General features: G+C 36.0%; 1 protein-coding gene across 1 annotated transcript in view; it reads right to left on the minus strand.

The window, feature by feature from the left end:
* Nucleotides 1-3,618: 3,618 nt before the first annotated feature.
* Nucleotides 3,619-21,909, minus strand: part of LOC127813054 (glutamine-dependent NAD(+) synthetase-like) — a 45,090-nt gene continuing 26,799 nt past the window's right edge. Inside the window, exons 6-8 of the mRNA XM_052353767.1 lie at nt 15,438-15,533; nt 3,944-4,072; nt 3,619-3,852 (exon numbers count right to left, since the gene is read on the minus strand). Of these exons, the coding sequence (XP_052209727.1) occupies nt 3,634-3,852; nt 3,944-4,072; nt 15,438-15,533 (444 nt within the window). The 3' untranslated portion in view covers nt 3,619-3,633. The remainder of the gene's footprint in view (nt 3,853-3,943; nt 4,073-15,437; nt 15,534-21,909) is intronic.

Raw genomic sequence — 21,909 nt, forward strand, 5'->3', positions numbered from 1 at the left:
CAAGATATGTCAATGAAAAGGAATTTTCAAAAGTAAAACAAACTTGCAAAAGTTCTCTTGAAAAATGGATATGCTAATATAGCTCAAAGAAAGTGAAAGATTTATCAAAAAGAATGTAATAAAGGTTTGCCCTTAAAAGAGAACTTGTATACAAGGTGAAGATCTTGATTCCCTTAATGGAGAATGATCCAATTTGTACAATTCCAAAATATCGTCATAATAAAATTTGAAACTGAAAAGACAAGACCTATCAAATAGGACTCAATGGCCTGAGATGAAACTCTGTCGATTAGGTTTTTACTTTCTAAATTTGTAGTTGCTTTTTATCAATACTCAATCGATTGTGTTACAAAATCATTTGGTTGAATGACCTTTTGTCTTCTATGTTTTTATAGAGGATTTGTAGATGTTTAAGAAAATTCAAAACATTTTGTCTTGACATAGGCACTTGAGTTACAAGATTCATTCAACTAAAAGCCTTTCTTTTTGAATACTCAAGGCATGACTCATAACTAAATCGACAGTGTGTCTCACATATGACAATTTGTCTCACTTTTATAAAAAGATTATTTTTAGGCTTGAAAAACAAGAATTCCTTTCTAAGAGAAAAGTTCACAATTTTGTAGGTTTCAATTCGAAACACATTTAAACTTTTCCTTAAATAAAAAACTAAGTCCATTTAAAGAAAAATATGTATTTAACTTAAGCTCTGAAAATGATGGCCTTTCAAAAAAGATTTTGAGATGAGAAATCTAAAAAATATGTCAATTTTGAGCTCAATAATTCTCATATTTAAAACATTATAGATCTTATTTCTCGACGTGTCATTAAAGCCTAGTCCATGTATGATTCTTCTTCCACTTAGTTTGTGTTAATAAATTTGAGATATCACATTAAGCTGCACATAGCACTAAAATAAAATCATTAGGTAGTTTGAGTCACTTTGCTATCATCAAAACCTTTGGTTGCACTTTCTGGGTAAGAAGCCTGAATTTAAATTTTTGAGATTTAATTAATTAGGGTCAATTTTTTTTTTTTTAAAAAAAGACACAAAGTTTGTATAAAATAAAACTTTAATTTTAATTTTAAGTCAAAACTAGGCTAGCTTTTGATTGACCTAGCCTAGAAGAAAAGGGCAAGGCCCACATGAGCTTTCCTATTTAAAAGGGCCTTAGATCATAGTCTGTTAAGGCTCATAACCTAGGCTATAAGAATGGAAGGGAACCCTAGGACTCCTTATTCTCCTTATTGGCCCCTATCACCACCACCTCGTGCCCTTTTCTCTCTCCATCTCCAAATCTCTCCCTCTGCAACCCCAATTCAAGCAACCCTCTGTTTCTCCCCACTTCTAGTTATGGCTACTTTCAATAACCTTAATTACCTTTATCACTTCCTATTTGTATCATGATTTCCTTTGGCACAAAGTTTTTTTCCACACAAAAGTTCAATTAGGCACATCTTAATTTTCATTTTAATGGAATTGAATTGTATTTCTAAACTTTACCGAGGCACTTGAGGCCCAATTTTGCGTAAAATTGAGAATGAAAATGTTTCTATTTGTTACTTTAGTTTTTTTTTTTTTTTTTTTTTTGCTAGCACGGTACAAAAACAACTCACAAAAGGGTTAAAACATAAAGGCACAAGGGCTAATGTACAACAATTCAACCTCTCGCCACATAAAAATAATAGAAAGGGCATAATAACTATCTTAAGCTAACATTGGGCCAAAATAAGACCAAACAACAGCCCAATAATAGCGATAAAAGAAGGCCCAACAAATGATAATATGCATACCCTAAAAAAAGCTAATATAAATTAGGGTTGCTTCCTAAGATTGCCCCAATTGAAAGCTAAATTTCGAATGCCTAAATCGCCTTCGACATTGCCTTGACATCCACACTCCATACCAGATCAGGGGACCTCGCTCCTATTCTAGATGACTACACTACATCTACCTTTATCTTTAGCAAAAATTGCCTTCGATGGTAGGTGAGAGAGTAGATTGAGGATAGGAAAGCTAGTTGACGAATGGGAAACCATCAAGGATGTCCGATCAAAGCCAAATCTTGCATAAGAGAAGGGAATATGCTAGAGAAAACAAGCCAACTGCATCCAGGAAAACAGATAAGCCTCCACGGTGAATGTCAATCAGAGGACCGCCAACAACACGATGATCGAAGAGAGGCAGTAACGAAGGTCAAACGATCGACAATGCACCCAACCCTCTTCTCTAGGAAGATCTGGAGGAGAAAGGCTCTCGATAAGTTTTTTACTTCTATTTAACAAAGGTATGTATGTTACCTTATTACTAGATATGCCAAGGGTAGTGATGACTGTGGGTGGATTCTTGAGAACAAGGACGTGATAGATTTGAATCTAGAAGACAATTGGTGATGATGATGGTTTTTGAAATGGAGGATGAGTTCATAGAGCTTCATGAGATGCTCATTAAAATGTCAAAATTGTTGTTACAATCATTTGAGTGCAATGGATGTGAAAATCTTCTTGTATTTGAGCTTTTTGTTAATAATAAGTTCTCAAATACAAGAAGATTTGCACATGCAATGGACTCAATTGATTGTGACTAACAATTTTGACATTTTAATGAGTATCTCATGGACCTCTCCGAACTCATCCTCCATTTCAAGAAACATCATCGTCACCAATGTCCACTAGATTCAAAATCTGTCACATCTTTGTACTCAAAAATCCACCCATGGCATATCTAGTAATAAGAAAACAAACAAAAACCTTCTCATTCCTTTTTTTTTTTCAAATATGTCTCAAACTCTTGGTGAAGTTTGGAAATGCAATTTAATTCCTCCATAGTGGAAATTATGATATGATTAATTGAATTTTTGTGCGAAAAATTTGTTTGTGCCCAAATGTAATCATGACATAAAGTGAAAGTGTTAAAGATAATTGAGGTTACTAGAAGTAGTAAGTCAATGGCCTAATTATGTAGTCAAGAGAGATCTATGTTGGATGATCACATCGCAATAGCTGAAAATTGACTTCATAAAGCATGCAGATTTATATAATGCTAATGACCCTAACCCACCACAGACCTACTACCTTGCCAATAATCAAGACCAGTAAATAATTTTGCAATAGATTTTCCCATGGAAGGTCCCCTGCATATAATATGACCAAAATAAAAGGAAAACAAATTCAAAGGTCATATTTAGGGGCAGATTTTATCACATAAGTTGTCATCAAAAACATCAAGTTCGACATATTTTACAATTTAACAACAGGTTTGAGGTTATGTTTGTTATTATTTCAATGGATTTAGTGACAAATATTTCTAGCTATCACAAAACTTCCCACTGGGACGAACACACCCTTTCTGAAACTCTCCCATGCATTCACTATGGGACTTCATCGTATAAATGAACCAAACAAGTGTAACTATTTAAACATCAGGTTTTCACATCTCCTACTACACCTTCTTCAATTCAGGATGTTTCAGAGTTACTTTTAGTACTTCTATTGGGATCATTATACAAAACCATAATTGTAAATGACAAGATATGTGGGTATAATTTTGAGAAATCGTTAGTAAGAATGACTAACAAGATTTATTTCCACTTAAAGAGCTCAACAGCAAGCAGGAAAGTCATGTATTCAGCACTATAGTCCAGCATTTGGATCACCTGATCCTGCAGCAACAACTCCTATGCCAACATGTGATGCAGAGTCAGAAATTTCCAGGTTCGTTGATTTTGTAAGATCGGGTTTTCCACCATCAAAATCATGAACAAGGTCGTCGATCTTGCGAAATTGGTATGGCCATCTTGTATTGTACAGAAATTGGCAAAGATCAAACCGGTTGTCCTCAGGCGAATAACTCTACACGAAACAAGAGGGGTATGAGCTTCGGTATTAAATGGAAATATGAAAGTTCAATCCCAGAAATTTCCAGTTGGACATATCATGATACCTCGGCATGGTAGGAGGGTGTCAACACGGTCATTTTGTGTCTATTTATGGCGTAGTATTTGAAGAAGTGTTTCACTTTGTCAGCCACCTCTGATGGACTCAATCTTCCACCCCACTTATAGCAGAGATTCTGAAAGAAAAGATGATAACAGATAAAAGAAAATGAGTGCACGATAACATTAGAATGGTAAAATATCCTTGGAGTGATGTCAATGTCATGCACGGTAGCTTATATAAATCTGCATGCTTTCTTTGTCATAGTGTTACTTAGCATTTCACAAATAAACCTCCTAAGTTTGTCAACATGAAGCAAATCAGCAAAGAATGTAATTAACACTATGACGAAATGCTAAGTATACCACATTGTCAGAAACATATTCAGTGTTGGCATGCTTATCATTATATCACGAAAAGGTTTATAGACATGTTTTCTTTCTAAAACTATAAGGCGAAGGTTCTAATTTTTACACCCACAAAGAGTTTCATCATTGGCAATGGCGATTTTGTTGCTCAAATATTAAATTAATAGAGGTGAATTGATTTATTTAAAATTTATAAAAATTAATTATAAAGATAAATTAAAATTCTTGATCCATTTTTAAAAAAAAAATTAATTTTGAAAAAGATGAAATATGTAAAGTTAAGTGACGCAAATGCACAATCAACACAATAATTTTTATAAAGGTTCAATCTTTGAAAGACTACATCTTCTCTTTTCAAGACTAAAGTTGAAGGTTTCGCTGCTAATAAAAAATCTTTAGTTTTTAATTGGAACTACTAACCTTGATACAATTCCTAATATTTATAAGGAGTTAGCAACCTAACATAATCACTTGCCAAATCAAGAAACATTCTTATATGCTAGAAGATATTCTTCAGGTTATGGTGAAAATCTCATCGCTTAAGTGAGTTAATACACCAATAGAAAATAACAACAGCCTATGAAACTTTGATTACAAGAGAAACAAATATGGTGTAAATGAAGATCCCTTTCAATCAATGCTCCAACTTTGACATTATATTTTCTTTGCCTCGAGAGAATTCAATGCTCGTACAAGGGTTTTTAGATTTCTATATGTTTTTGTGGCTCCAAAAATCTTTCATTTATAGTCCTTAATTCAAAAACTAGTTTTTAGAGAGAATAAAGGGAAAGGGACAACATTTGTGAGCTCTTCAACAAGGACTACTTCTTTTTTTATTAATGAAATATCAAAAACCTGTAGATATACAGCTAAAAGAGAATACAACAATTTGGAGGATATGCTTTCAACTTCAATGGAGACCAAAGATATGAGAAAGTGGTTAAATTCCAAATGTAATAGGTAATATAACACAGAGTAAGGATACACCTGTAATAAAAGTATACTAATCAAATTTGGGAAAAATCTAACTTGTTTGACTTGATTTACAATGAAGCAACTCAAGAGAATTTTAATCTTCAACAGAGATATCAATCACAGACAAACAAAGCATCTTATCTTTTGTGTGCTTTTGAAAGATGTGTAGAAGATCCTCTTTATTTAAATATTTGAATTCCTTGATTCAGACTTTGAATAGGGTATTATCAAGGTTCAACCTTGTTTCGAACATTTGAGTAGATTTCACTAAATAAGCATTACCTTTGGATAATACACAAGAAAATTTATGATGTGTTGTTAGCCACGATTGAGCATCCATGAACTCCCCAATCAATCTTGATCCCAGATAAATAGCATTGAACATCATGAACTATATTTTTCAAAAGAGATCCCCTCAAATTATGATAAGATGGTTCTTTAAAACTAGGATCAACTGTTGCTATAGTACCCACCATTGGTTGTTAATAAATTGATCTAGCACCATTAAATGGTACATTGACATTATATTATGTTACAAAATTGGATCGAAAACAAACCAACAGTCGAACTAATCAATCACACACGAACACATAATTTAACGTAAATAACCCAAATTGAGAAAAATCACAGACAGAAAGAATAAAATATCATTAATTAAATATTGGTAATACAAAAGTAATATTGGCCCACACATTGTGTTTAATTTCATGTGACATGGACACTTATTTATAGACCTAGAATCATCTATGAATGTACATAAAAAATCATATCTTAATCAGAAGATGATTCATGAAGATATTCCTCTAGATAAGATAAATCTTATATAAAATAGAATTTAACAATATCATAATCACAATCAAATTGAAAATCATAATCATGGTCAAATTAAGAAACCTAATCATAATAAAAATTTTGAATCATAATTATCACAAATCTCTACATTGACTCTAAATCCACAAACAAAATTATCCAAAAAATTTTCTTCCAACAAAATCACATAGAATCAATCTCCCTAATGAATACCAACTAAATCCACGCAATACTTGAACTTTGCAATAGGTAAGGACTTGATCAACATATCTGCAGGATTATCATGAGTGATGATTTTTCTCACAGTAACTTCATCATGAGCAATAATATCTCGAATAAAATGATATCACACATCAATGTGCTTCGTTTTTTATGTGCTAATATTTCCTACATATTTTCTATATCATTCTTACTTAATTTTATGCTTAATTCTCATGATTTTATATTAATTTTAGGTAATTTATCATGTTAACAGGATTTGAAGAAAAAGTGAGAAAGAAGAGTAAAAATTATGGATTTTCACTACTTAAGGGTCCGATTAAAAATAAAAACTGGACTGATTGAAATTTTAAAAAATTCTAAAAAAAATATGTGTGAAACCTCTATATGCCTACTTTTCTACACATCTGCATAAATCCGAATTTTCTAGAAAGTTATGGTTGTTGGAGTGAGGAAGGTCAAAGTTGTCAAAAAACAAACATTATTTACGAATTTTTCATTCCATTTTCTTCAAGTTGGGTTGAGTTGCAGATGGATTAAGGGGTCCTTTAAAGGTTAGTTAAGCTGCATATTTCAAGAAGAATTAGGACCAAATAGACCAAAGAAGGCTAGCCTAAAAGTTTAATCAAATTAATCTCATATATTACAAAAATCCCTAAATTATAAATCTTGATATTTTGAGGGATTATTTTGTATTTTTTCTTAAGTGTGGGACTTAAAACTTTGAGTAGGCATTGGTGGCTTCCTCTCTATGTAAAACATGGATGAGGAAATTAGGGAGGTAGGGTATGGTTTGGTCTATGTTTTACAGAGAAAATTAAAGAAAAGAAGAAATTGATGAGTATAAAAAGATAATGAAGGCTGGAAAATTGGAATGTTGGAGGTGAGAGAGCTTGAAGGATTGGAGCATTCTTAGTGGAGGATTTCTTGTATTTTTTTCAAGGATTTGTGACAACATTTTTGGAAAAGAAAATTTTGTACATCAAAAGAGTTTTTATTCTTTTCTTTCATTTCATTTAAATTTTATATTTATATATATATATATTTTTTATGAATTTCATCATTTGTAATATGAACTAAACTCTATAACTAGGGTGTTTTGATGTAACTTAAATATGATAATTTGATTTTCATGAATTGATTTTCTTTATTCATGCAAGTGTTTATTATTATACTTAATGCTATTAAATACTTGGCCAATATTTATTGATATATTGATATAGATTTAGGCTATAAGAAAAAATCTATAACTTGATCTAGGTAATAAACATGACAAAATTATAATTGGAGCGGAAGTAAAAATTTGACTTGTGTAGTTAATTATCTTTGCATTAGTAATTAAATTTGAATTATCAACCATTTAAATTAAATTAGATTATTTATGTGAAATTGAAATACCTAGTGCTCTCCAAAACTTGAACTTCTTCATATTTATTTTCTATGTTATTATTTCATTTTACTTTTTTAATTTAATCAATTCATCATTTAATCAATTGTTTAAATAACGTTCGAGTTATTATAATTTTGGTAATTATCAACTAATTCTTGTGGGAACAATACTCTTACTGACTACTTTATTACTTGTGCAATCCGTACACTTCAAAAAAATCGCTATCAGTTCTCTCGTGAAACATCTTATCTTTAATGAGAAAATAACACGTTGACTGTCACAATAGACTGTACTGTCATGAAGATCTTCACTGATTTCATCCATCAATCTTTTTAGCCAAATAGCTTCTTTAATGGCCTCAGTAATTGGCATATATTCTTATCAAGCTCTCCATGTAAGAACATTGTCTAAACATCCAACTGTTCTAGTTCAGGATTTTGAATAGGCACAATACCAACTAGTGCCTGGATAGAATTATGTTTCACAACTAGAGAAAATACGTCTATAAATTCTACACCTAGAACCTGATTGTATCCTTCGCTACGATTCTAGCTTTGTATCTCGCTTTTCTAAAGATTTGGAGGACTATCAACATCATGGACTTGCTCGCTTGCAAACCATTATGAAGTTTTTATCTCCTTGACTTTTCAATTGAGTTCCCACAAATGACGTCAATTGTTGTCGCTCAAACACAATAATGAATTTATTTTCAAAGAAATAACTATCTCTAAGATTCAGGTACTCTACAAGGAAGAAAATCGTTAGAGGGCATAAGACAATTCTCATGCAAAGACAGGGTTGGCCTTGAGAATTTGGGAGCCCTAAGTAAGCCCATAAACCAAAATTTTATTGGGGTCTTAGACTTTCAAGACTTTAGATCGAATCTAATATTAACGATTTACACTATTGACTTTCAAGTTTAAATATAACTGAAAACTTTCAAAGGTCCAATGACTAAAGTACTAATTTTTCTTACAAAATTTTGATACAAGAATGATATTTATTGTTAAAAAATATTAAAATGTAGAAAAATTCACTAAGGCTTTAATTTTTCTTACAAAATTTTTCGGATTCGTATTTATTGTTTAAAAAATATTAAAATGTAAAAAAATTCAAACATGCTAGTAGAGTAACTTTAACCAGTGACCTCAAAACTAATGATTTACAACCCACCACTCTACGAGCTAAGCATAAATAGAATTGGTGTAAATTATGTGTTTTAGCATTTACTTATTATATATTTAAAGTATATATATATATATATTCAAAACCCAAACTTAATTTTTGGGGGGTCTTCTATGATTGGGGGACCCTAGGCGACTTCCTTAGTCATCTACCCTCAGGGTTGTTTCTATACAAATACTCTGACACTTAAATCAGATTTTAGAAGATCACATAAGAAATTATAGAGCTCTCGAATGAGAAGAAGTAACTTACCTTTGAAAAATGAGGGCCCACCTATTTATAATTGAGCAGTGAGATTATTGATAGTCATCTATCATATTTCGAGATTGATTTGGATTTGGATAATCTTTATCCATTACATAATTTTTAAAGAAGACTTCAAAGGTAGGTTTGCATGTCTTTGTCATAAAATTATCCTATGGAGGAGTCCTTTAGGAGGCCTTATGGACTTTCTTGAAGCTTTTTAGCTTTTCCTTGTGGGGAGCATGCCAAGGGGGTCACCCAAAAACATTTTCATCCAAAACAGTCTTTTGGCCCTTTTTGTAGGTTTCCCCCTTTGCTTTGGCCCTTATGATTTATTCTTAGCGTTTGTGCTTGACCTTCGTAGGCTTCATAAATGGACCTAAGTCCATGTGTACATCAAATAGTTTATAACTATAAACAAGTATATCATCAATCTTTGACTATTATACTTGATTCATGACTCTATGCATGAGCTCAAGTTTATCCCATATTTCTTTAGCAATAACATAAGCAAACACTCTATTAAACTTTGTGGGTGCACAATAGAAAAGGTTCCACAAACTTAGCACTATATTGCACAATTTTCATATCAATATCATCTCATTCACTTACTTTTTAACATGTTGTCCATTCATAATTGTGGTAGGTTTTTCAATCGCATTCAAAATAGACTTCCATATCTCCAAATCGTTAGCTTGGATGTATTCTCACCATTGCCTTCCAATGTGTGTAATTAGTACCATTGAAAAGAGATAGTCTTTTTTCAATAGTTCCATTTCTTTGCAAGAAATGGCTACATGCATGGAGAAATAATCAATATAAATGAATATGAACAAGTAGTAAATGTAACTCTAGTGCCACTTATGGACTAAGATGCAACCTAAGAAATGGGTGAATTGGATTTCTTTGTGCAAGGTGTTAACTTCTAAATCTTTCAACACGATGTGCAAGATATGCATTTGTGTGATTATTTACCTATATATCAATGAAAATGCAGAAGTAAAGCAATTGTAATGTAAAGAAAAGAGAAAAAGGGATGCAAATTGATTTATAGATGTTTGGCACAACCAAACCTACATTCTCTCTTCTCAAACCTCAATTAGCTTATCGGGTGCTAGAAAAATTCTATCTCCTTGCTTTACTAGCCTAGCTTAAAAAAGTGCTAGTTGACCTCTATTGCCATTGTAAGTCCCTATAGCTTATGGGTGCTATAGAACCTTTCTCCCTATAGCTCCTAAGTGTTATAGAACCTTAGAATCTTCCAACTTTAATAGGTGCTAGCAAACCTCTCCTAAGTTCAATAAGTACTAGTGGACCTCTCTTACAAAAACAAGTTCCTAGCTTGAAGGTTAGCACAATCCTTCACACAAGATGCCATTACAAGTTACATCACACACCTCTATGGAGATATGATTACAAGAAGAGATGCAAAAGAATATGCCAATGAAGTACCTCTTGGATCGTCTCATTCTTACTCTGTACAATCAAAGATCAAAAGTTATAAAGAGGTAGGTTAAGCTTAAGATGAATGCTTACAAAAATCAGGATATGTCAATGAAAAGGAATTTTCAAAAGTAAAACAATCTTGCAAAAGTCCTATTGAAAAATGGATATGCTAATGTAGCTCAAAGAAAGTGAAAGATTTCTCAAAAAGAATGTAATAAAGGTTTGCCCTTAAAAGAGAACTTGTATACAAGGTGAAGATCTTGATTCCCTTAATGGAGAATGATCCAATTTGTAGAATTCCAAAATATTCCCGTTATAAAATTTGAAACTAAAAAGGCAATACCTATCTAATAGGACTCAATGGCCTGAGATGAAACTCTATCGACTAGGTTTTTACTTTCTAAATTCGTAGTTGATTTTTATCAATACTCAATCGATTGTGATACAAAATCATTTGGTTGAATGACCTTCTGCCTTTTGTGTTTATATAGAGGATTGGCTAAATGCTTAAGAAAATTCAAAACATTTTGTCTTGACATAGGCACTTGAGTCACAAGATTCATTCGACTAAAAGCCTGTCTTTTTTGAATACTCGAGGCATGACTCATAACTAAATCGACTATGCATCTCAAATATGACAATTTGTCTCATTTTTATAAAAAGATTATTTTTAGGCTTGAAAACCAAGAATTCCTTTCTAAGAGAAAAGTTCACAATTTTGTAGGTTTCAATTGGAAACACATTTAAAGTTTTCCTTAAATAAAAAACTAAGTCCATTTCAAGAAAAATATGTATTAACTTAAGCTCATGAAATGATGGCCTTTCAAAAAAGATTTTGAGATGAGAAATCTAAAAAATATGTCAATTTTGAGCTCAATAATTCTCATATTTAAAACATTATAGATCTTATTTTTCGACGTGTCATTAAAGCTTAGTCCATGCATGATTCTTCTTCCACTTAGTTTGTGTTAATAAATTTGAGATATCACATTGAGCTGCTCATAGCACTAAAATAGAATCATTAGGTAGTTTGAGTCACTTTGCTATCATCAAAACCTTGGTTGCACTTTCGGACTAAGAAGCTTGAATTTAAATTTTTGGGATTTAATTAATTAGGGTCAAATTTAAAAAAAAAATTAAAGACACAAAGTTAGTATAAAATAAAACTTTAATTTTAATTTTAAATCAAAACTAGGCTAGCCTTTGACTGACCTAACCTAGAAGACAAGGGCAAGGCCCACATGAGCTTTCTTATTTAAAAGGGCCTTAGATCATAGTCAAGGCTCATGACCAAGGCTATAAGAATGGAAGGGAACCTGGGGCTCCTTATTCTCCCTATTTGGCCCCTATCACCACCACCTCCTACCCTTTTCTCTCTCCATCTCCAAATCTCTCCCTCTGCATCCCCAATTCAAGCAACCCTCTGTTTCTCCCCACTTCTAGTTATGGCTACTTTCAAGAACCTTAATCACCTTTATCACTTCCTATATCATGATTTCCTTTGGCACAAAATTTTTTTCCACACAAAAGTTCAATTAGGCACATCTTAATTTCCATTTTAATGGAATTGAATTGTATTTCTAAACTTTACCGAGGCACTTAAGGCCCAATTTTACGTAAAATTGAGGAATGAAAATGTTTCTATTTGTTACTTTAATTTTTTTTTTTTATTAGCACGGTACAAAAACAACCCACAAAAAGGTTAACATATAAAGGCACAAGGGCTAATGCATAACAATCCAACCTCTGGCCACGTAAAAATAATAGAAAGGCATGATAACTATCTTAAGCTAACATTGGGCCAAAATAAGACCAAACAATAGCCCAATAATAGCGATAAAAGAAGGCCCAACAAAAGATAATACGCAAACCCTAAAAGAAGCTAATATAAACATTAGGGTTACCAACAAAAGAAGGCCCAACAAAAGATAATACACAAACCCTAAAATAAGCTAATATAAATTAGGGTTGCTTCCTAAGATTGCCCCCATTGAAAGCTAAATTCCGAATGCCTAAATCGCCTTCGACATCACCTTGACATCCACACTCCATACCAGATCGGGGGACCTTGCTGCCATTCTAGACGATTACACTACATCTGCCTCCATCTTTAGCAAAAATTGCCTTCGATGGCAAGTGAGAGAGTAGATTGAGGATAGGAAAGCTAGTTGTCGAATGGGAAACCATCAAGGATGTCCGATCAAAGCCAAATCTTGCATAAGAGAAGGGAATATGCTAGAGAAAACAAGCCAACTGCATCCAGGAAAATAGATAAGCCTCCATGGTGAATGTCAATCAGAGGACCGCCAACGACATGATGATCGAAGAGAGGCAATAACGAAGGTCAAACGATCGACAACGCACCCAACCCTCTCCTCTAGGAAGATCTAGAGGAGAGAGGCTCTTGATAAGGTTTTTACTTCTATTTAACAAAGGTATGTATGTTACCTTATTACTAGATATGCCAAGGGTAGTGTTGACCGTGGGTGGATTCTTGAGAACAAGGACGTGATAGATTTGAATCTAGAAGACAATTGGTGATGATGATGGTTTTTAAAATGGAGGATGAGTTCATAGAGTTTCATGAGATGCTCATTAAAATGTCAAAATTGTTGTCACAATCATTTGAGTGCAATGGATGTGAAAATCTTCTTATATTTGAGCTTTTTGTTAATAATAAGTTCTCAAATACAAGAAGATTTGCACATCCACTGGACTCAATTGATTATGACTAACAATTTTGACATTTTAATGAGTATCTCATGAACCTCTCCGAACTCATCCTCCATTTCAAGAAACATCATCGTCACCAATGTCCACTAGATTCAAAATCTGTCACGTCTTTGTACTCAAAAATCCACCCATGACATATCTAGTAATAAGAAAACAAACAGAAACCTTCCCATTCCTGAATTGTATTCAAATATGTCTCAACCTCTTGGTGAAGTTTGGAAATGCCATTTAATTCCTCCATAGTGGAAATTATGATATGATTAATTGAATTTTTGTGGGAAAATTTTGTTTGTGCCCAAATGAAATCATGACATAAAGTGAAAGTGTTAAAGATAATTCGGGTTACTAGAAGTAGTAAATCAATGGCCTAATTATGTAGTCAAGAGAGATCTATGTTGGATGATCACATCGCAATAGCTGAAAATTGACTTCATAAAGCATTAGTTTGGCCACTCCTGTATTGGCTAATGCTAATGACCCTAACCCACCACAGACCTATTACCTTGCCAATAATCAAGACCAGTAAATAATTTTCCAATAGATTTTCCCATGGAAGGTCCCCTGCATATAATATGAACAAAATAAAATGAAAACAAATTCAAAGGTCATATTTAGGGGCAAATTTTATCACATAAGTTGTCATCAAAAACATCAAGTTCAACATATTTTACAATTTAACAACAGGTTTGAGGTTATGTTTGTTATTATTTCAATGGATTTAGTGACAAATATTTCTAGCTATCACAAAACTTCCCACTGGGACGAACACACCCTTTCTGAAACTCTCCCATGCATTCACTATGGGACTTCATCGTATAAATGAACCAAACAAGTGTAACTATTTAAACATCAGGTTTTCACATCTTCTACTACACCATCTCCAATTCAGGATGTTTCAGAGTTACTTTTAGTACTTCTATTGGGATCATTATACAAAGCCATAATTGTAAATGACAAGATATGGGGGTATAATTTTGAGAAATCGTTAGTAAGAATGACTAACAAGATTTATTTCCACTTAAAGAGCTCAACAGCAAGCAGGAAAGTCATGTATTCAGCATTATAGTCCAGCTTTTGAATCACCTGAGCCTGCAGCAACCACTCCTATGCCAACATGTGCTGCAGAGTCAAAATTTTCCAGGTTCGTTGATTTTGTAAGATCGGGTTTTCCACCATCAAAATCACGAACAAGGTCATCGATCTTGCGAAATTGGTATGGCCATCTTGCATTGTACAGAAATTGGCAAAGATCAAACCGGTTGTCCTCAGGCGAATAACTACACAAAACAAGAGGGGTATGAGCTTCGGTATTAAATGGAGAGCATGAAAGTTCAATCCCAGAAATTTCCAGTTGGACATATCATTATACCTCGGCATGGAAGGAGGGTGTCAACACGGTCATTTTGTGTCTATTTATGGCGTAGTATTTGAAGAAGTGCTTCACTTTGTCAGCCACCTCTGATGGACTCAATCTTCCACCCCACTTATAGCAGAGATTCTGAAAGAAAAGATGATAACAGATAAAAGAAAATGAGTGCACGATAACATTAGAATGGTAAAATATCCTTGGAGAGACGTCATTGTCATGCACGGTAGCTTATATAAATCTGCATGCTTTCTTTGTCATAGTGTTAGCATTTCACAAATAAACCTCCTAAGTTTGTCAACATGAAGGAAATCAGCAAAGAAGATATGTCAGAAACATATTTAGTGTTGGCATACTTCTCATTATATCACGAAAAGGTTTATAGCTATATTTTCTTTCTAAAACTGTAAGGCAGTTAGACGATGGTCAGAGAATGGATTGATGAAGCGACTGTCATGACTCCCTAATGTATCTCATATTTTATCGTTTGACTTTTCATGTGGTCCCAATGTGGTCTTGTATTATGCTCTTTGCTGCAAGTTGTCTGCTGGATTTAATTTCCATGGAAACATTAAGTTTGATTGTAAGTTTAGATATTGGAATACTGATTAAATCTTGGACAGATCCATCCATGTTGGTCATTTTCTTTTGTGCAATTAATCTATCCAGATCAATAGGCTATGCTTCTATGACAAAGTAGAATGATCAGTCTCCACTGTTAATGGATGGGGCTTGCTCTAGTGATAATAGGATATTCAACACAAACCTTGAACATGGATACAGGCCCGCAGCGGAAAATCTTTCGCATTCTTCCATAAACTGAAAGTTCTTCATATGTCATTCCCATATCCACTTCATCCAGCTATTCACAAAGAATGTGGCATCAGAATTAGATGAACACAGCTCTAGCTAGAACTTTTTTGGTTTGAAGATGATAACTAACAATGCTATGACCTTGACAGAAATTCTGGATGCTTCAACATGAAAAAATCAATCTAGATGAAGCTATTATAAATCAAATGCAGCACTATAATAAACTTGAAAGGACATGATTAATCAATTGTAAGAACATGGCTCATCTTCAACTTTTGGGAGGCAAAAAGTGGAAATTGAAGAAACATTCTGATAGGCCACCGGTGCACCAGACTTACCAAAGACGCCACAAGCAGTGGAAGGCATGAAGATTAGAGTGAGGGGTCAACGCATGCAGGTGTAACAACCAGCATGTGCGCATAGGAGGTGTAGAATTGTAATCCACATGCTGAAGGAATAACCAGCATGTGTGAAGGGAATTCAGTTAGAAAGGTGGTGAGGAGAGGTATAAATAAGGAGGGAGGAGAGAGAAAGGAAACTGGTTTTTTACAGAAGAATTTGGAGAGTTAGGGCCTCTCGAATGCCCTGGTTTATTCTTATTTTCTTGCTGAAAAGTATTGGAAACTATTGATATTTGATTGTTGTTGGAATTTTATCTGGTATCCTTTCAATTTGGTATTAGAGCCATTTTGAACCTGATGGTGAACTTAACAGAAAGAGTGTTAGTGTAGGTGCTCTAGACCCAATCAAATTGGGCATGTTGTACACTGACAATTGCAATCATATTTAGTATTGAATAAGGAGTTATTCAATCTCACAAAGAAGTCATTCTATTAGTTTTTTGTTATTATTGTAATAACCGAATAAAACTAGATAGAAGTCCATATGATGTATACTGTGATTAATATATAAAGATGTGAGATAATGCATCACAGTTTTTAGACATCATTAAACATCTCAAGTCATAGCAATGTCAAGAATGGACATTAACAATTGCGGTAAGACTTGTATGTGCTATGTTTTTTCTATGTGATAGCAATGGGGGTCTCACACCCATAAGCATGGGGATGCCTAGACAAGTACATAGGTGATCAATGTTGAAGAACGTGTCACTGGACATGACTCGCCATGAGAATCCATTTTGGTTATATGTTGATGGTATTCTCATACGAGATGGGTGTAACTAATCCTTGGACCTGAGGTTGTCACGGTCATCTCATAAGAAGACCGGTATACTTTGACATCGCTTCGATGGGCCTAGACAAAAGCTGTACATGGCCGATCGTTGGGCATATCGTGAGGCTTATGGAGATGGGTGCATAACTAAGATGGGACTCGTCTATCCCTTGATAGAGGATGATGTATCTAAGGTGCATTCAGTGGATATTCACTTTAAATCCATAGTCGTGGTGAAAGAGATCAATAAGGAGTTATTAACTCACTTTCTATTAAGTGAAGATATCCGGATGACCGAAGAAAAATTCATGTGATCATAATCAAGCAACACATTGCCAGACTTGAGATCACATAAGATACATTGATGAGAAGATCGAATTACACGGTAACCATGCTCGTGAAAGGTTATTTGCGGATTATGAATTCTTCTGAATAATTGGGTAGGCATGACGCCTTGCTAGAGGCCAATCTTGTCTTATGTGTTCGTACCAACACATTGCCAACATATTCGAAAGCCTAATGAGTCATACGCAATAGGCACGATCCCTGGCTTAAACTAGGAAAGTGGACGTATGGTTAAGTGGGACACTTCGGCAAGAAGTTGTGCCGTCGTAGATTCTCACGAAAAAAGAACAAATAGACGTAATAACGTTGATATGACGAGGGGTCGTCATAATGGAAAGAGTTTCCTAAAATGACAATTGATTAAATTAGGAAGGAGTTTCTAATTTAATAATTTAATATTTGTTAAGAGTGAGAAATAGGAAATAAAATATATTTGGACTAAATTGGATTTGGGCCAAATATTAAATATTATATTTGGACTAAAATAGATTTGGGCCAAATAATAAATATTATATTTGGGCTAAATTAGATTTGGGCCAAATATTAAATATTATATTTAGGTTAAATTGGATTCGGGCTGAATATTATATTTAAACGCATAATAAGATTTGGGCCATTTAATTATATTTCTAGTTGGATTAGAATAAACCCATTTAAATAAGTTTCTAATTGGACTAAATTAAATGGGCTACCCCACATCCATTAGGGTTTAAGAAACCCTAGAGCTCCTTATAAATACTCCTTTATAGGTTGCCCAAACTAGAGAGTTTTTGGTGTAGTTTTTCAAGAGTTGAAAAACGTATTGTCGTTCACTCTTCCCTGTTTCTTTTTGGCATCGATTTGAAACGTGGGTATTCTTTCCGTCCATACATAAGCCGCGAAAAAGAGAAGGAGATAGCACTCCTATTCTGCTCTCCTTGCCAACGGACGCGTGTCGCATATCACGAGTTAGAGGCTAGAAGCTTGGACGGCTCGAATCTGCGAACGACTCGAAAATCTAAATGTTAGATTTATTTTATTTGTATGTGAATGATTTGATTTCGACGTTGATCCAATCGCCGGGATCATGGTAAGGTTCAAAATTTTTGAACTACGCTGCCTGTCCCGTAGCGATCTTGCTTTACTTTCAGAGAATGAATTGGAGTCGAAGATGGAAGGCGTGTGTTATATTATGAAACATAAAATGAGGCCCATGGCTGGGGGGTTTCTTGTGGCAACCTGGGCTGCCCCTTTGGGCGCCCACTGGAAGGCCACAAGAAACAGCCACCTTGGGCCAGCCCAATGCTCATAACTTGTGGTCTTTTGTCGTTTTGTCTGCTGCCGTCTCTTTTGCATGACTTGATCCAGACCTTTGGCGCTGCTTTTCCTGAGGCAATCCGAGCCATTCATTTCATTTATATCACGCCTCGAGATTGCCGTTTTCTGAGAGCATTGAAGACGAAATTGATTGAGGGGGTTTGCAGGGAGTCGGTCACTTTTCTAGGGTTTTTTCTTCTTGCTCTCTCTCTCGTTCTCTCTCTGTAAATGCTGTATAGATCGTCTTCTTTAAGCGTTCCTGATTTTGTTTTTGTTTAAGGTAAGCTCCTAATCTGTAAGTGATTTCGTGGCTTATAGTGTAGAAAATCAGGGTTGTTTGTTATCGTTTTTACGCTGTAATCAGATTGAATCTATTTAGTGGAGTGAGCTCTTCTCACCGGAGCTCAAGTGGACGTAGCCCTATTTTGGGGTGAACCACTATAAAATCTCGTGCCTCCTGTTTCTTGTTTATGTTTTAAATACTGTCAATATTGCTTTGCGTTTATCTTTCAGTTCGTGTGAGTTCATCTGTGGGATTTTGACGGTGTGTGTGTGTTTGGAGATTTTGCTATCTCTGTTTGTTTGTAACAACGTGCAAAGGGGAGTCGAAGTCATTAGAGGGGATATCCAGGCAGTGGAACAAAATGTAGCAGTGATGCTCAAACAGTTCGCTTTCATGAGAACGAAGTAGGACGAGCAGGAGCGAGAGAGGAAGAACAAGTCCAAGAAGCGAGAAGGACCTTTGGAATTCACCATGGATTCCGAAGTAACCCCTGGGGTTGTGGAGGTCGCGACTCGGATGGAGGCGTCGGGGGCGGGTACCGATCGGACATACGCGGAAGGAGATTGGAGATGCCCTTTTTGAAGGAGAGAATCCGGATGAGTGGATTTTTCGAGCTGAGAGGTATTTTGCTGTCAATCAACTAACGAACGAGGAGAAGATAGAGTCCGCAACACTATGTTTTGAAGCCGCAGCTCTGTCTTAGTTCCAATGGGAGACAAGGCGAAGAGGGATTCGGAGTTGGGAAGGCTTGAAGCAAGGAATTCTGGGCCGATTTCACCCCAATCAGGAGGAGTCGTTAGAGGAGCGTTTCTTGGCTCTTCAACATGAGGGAACTGTTAAGGAGTATCGGTTGATGTTTGAGACAATGGCCGCGGCAGTGCCTGATGTTCCTGAGGCGTTTTTGGAAGGCCAGTTCGGCGTTTTTGGAAGGCCAGTTCCTAAACGGCCTCAAACCAGAGATAAGGGCGGAGATCAGGGTGCTGCAACCACAGGGGCTCGATCGGATTATGGTGGTGGCTCAAAACATTGAGGACAAGAACGTAGCTCTTCAGAATTGCCATTGAGTAACCGGACCACCCAGGAGCGGATACGCTATAACACCCACGGTCGCGAGTCGGATGTCACCAGTACCAGCGAAGAGTCTGGGTTCCTCCCAAAAGTCCGTAACCCAGCTGGACCCCGTTTTCACACCGCTGGAAATGGTGGAAGCTTCCCTTTCAAGAAGCTTAGTGAGGCCGAGTGGAAGGCCAAGCGGGAGAAAGGCCTTTGCTTCTGCTATGATGAAAAATATTCGATAGGCCATAGGAGCAAAAACAAGGAGCTCCAAGTTTTGATGATCTATGACGAAGAAATAAGCGAGGCTGTAGCAAAGGAAGAAGTAATGCAGGGGGGCGATGAAGAATTGGGATATGGGGGAGAAGTGATCGAATTATCCATGAATTCGGTTGTGGGATTGACTACACCACAAACGATGAAGCTAAGGGGACTCATAGAAGGGCAACCAGTAGTAGTTCTGGTGGATGGAGGAGCAACTGACAACTTCATAGCGTCCGAGTTGGTGCAACGTTTGAGTTTGCCTAGGACAGAAACGGCTGGATATGGGGTGATAATGGGAACCGAGATGGCTATTCAAGGAGCGGGAGTTTGCAAAGGGGTGAAACTGATCCTGGATAACCTGCAGATAGTGAAAGATTTCCTTCCACTTGAGTTAGGGAGTTTCGATGTCATTCTTGGCATGAAGTGGTTGGCTTCGGTGGGGAAAATGAGTGTGGATTGGAGGAATCTAACCATGAAGTTTCAAGTGGGGGGAATGACTGTGTCCTTGCAGGGTGATCCCATCTTAAGTAAGACATTAATCTCCCTAAAAGCTATGATGAAGGTGTTTAAAGAAAATGGGGAGGGAGTACTGCTGGAAATAGGAGAGGTGGCTGCCGAGTTTAATGAATTGCAAGTGGGACTGCCCCGAAGTTTAGAGGAATTATTGGCTGAGTTCGAAGGGGTTTTTGCCAGCCCGGAGGGATTGCCACCCACCAAAAATAAGGACCATGCCATCAACCTTCTACCCGACACTTCCCCAGTTAGTGTTCGGCCTTACCGCTACCCTTATCGTAAAAAAAACGAGATTGAGAAGATGGTACGTGAGATGTTGGCAGCTGGAATTATAAAGCCAAGTGTCAGCCCCTATTCCAACCCGGTATTGCTCGTTAAAAAGAAAGACGGGGGATGGAGGTTTTATGTAGATTACCGGGCTCTCAACAAAGTAACAGTCCTGACAAGTTTCCAATCCCAATCATTGATGAGCTGCTAGATGAATTACATGGGATTAAGGTTTTTTTGAAATTGGATCTCAAATCTGGTTATCATCAGATTTGAGTCAAGGCTGGAGACAAGCCAAAAACCTGCATTTCGAACACACGAGGGCCACTATGAATTCCTCGTTATGCCCTTCGGATTGAAGAATGCACCGGCCACCTTCCAATCTTTAATGAATGATGTATTCAGGGAGTATTTGAGACGATTTGTGTTAGTATTTTTTGATAACATATTAATTTATAGCCAAAATTTTGAACAGCATGTGCAGCACTTACACTGTGTTCTGAAGTTGCTGGCTGAAAATCAGTTGTTTGCAAACAAGAAGAAATGTTCCTTCGGGCAGTTGGAAGTTGAGTATCTCGACCATGTCATCTCACAGCAAGGCGTGTCGGCTGATCGCTGCAAGGTGCAAGCCATGTTAGACTGGCTTGCGCCCACTTCTTTGAAGGAATTGAGGGGATTCCTTGGTCTCATGGGGTACTATAGGAGATTTGTAAAGGATTATGGAAAGATAGCGTGGCCCCTCACGGAGAGACTAAAGAAGAAGAATTTTTTCTGGGATGGGGAGGCTGAGCGAGCCTTTCAGCAACTCAAAACAGCAATGGTGTCGCTGCCAGTTTTAGCCCTACCAGATTTCGATCAGCCCTTTATAATTGAGTCTGATGCTCCAGGGCAAGGGTTAGGGGCGGTATTGATGCAGAATCTTAGGCCGGTTGCGTACTTCAGCCATGCTCTTAAGCCGTCAAAGAGAAAAAAAATCGGTTTACGAAAGGGAGCTGATGGCCATGGTGTTTGCAGTCCAAAAATGGAGGCATTACCTCTTGGGAAGAAAGTTCATTGTAAGGACAAATCATAAGGGCTTGAAGTTTTTATTGGAGCAGCGAATGGTGAGTCTGGAATATCAAAGATGGATGTTGAAGTTGATGGGGTTTCACTTCGAGATACACTACCGACCGGGGTTGGAAAATAAGGCTGCGGATAGCCTTTCGAGAATCAGTCACCCAGCAGCCCT

Source organism: Diospyros lotus, chromosome 11 (assembly GCF_014633365.1).
Source record: "Diospyros lotus cultivar Yz01 chromosome 11, ASM1463336v1, whole genome shotgun sequence".
NCBI lineage: Eukaryota > Viridiplantae > Streptophyta > Magnoliopsida > Ericales > Ebenaceae > Diospyros > Diospyros lotus.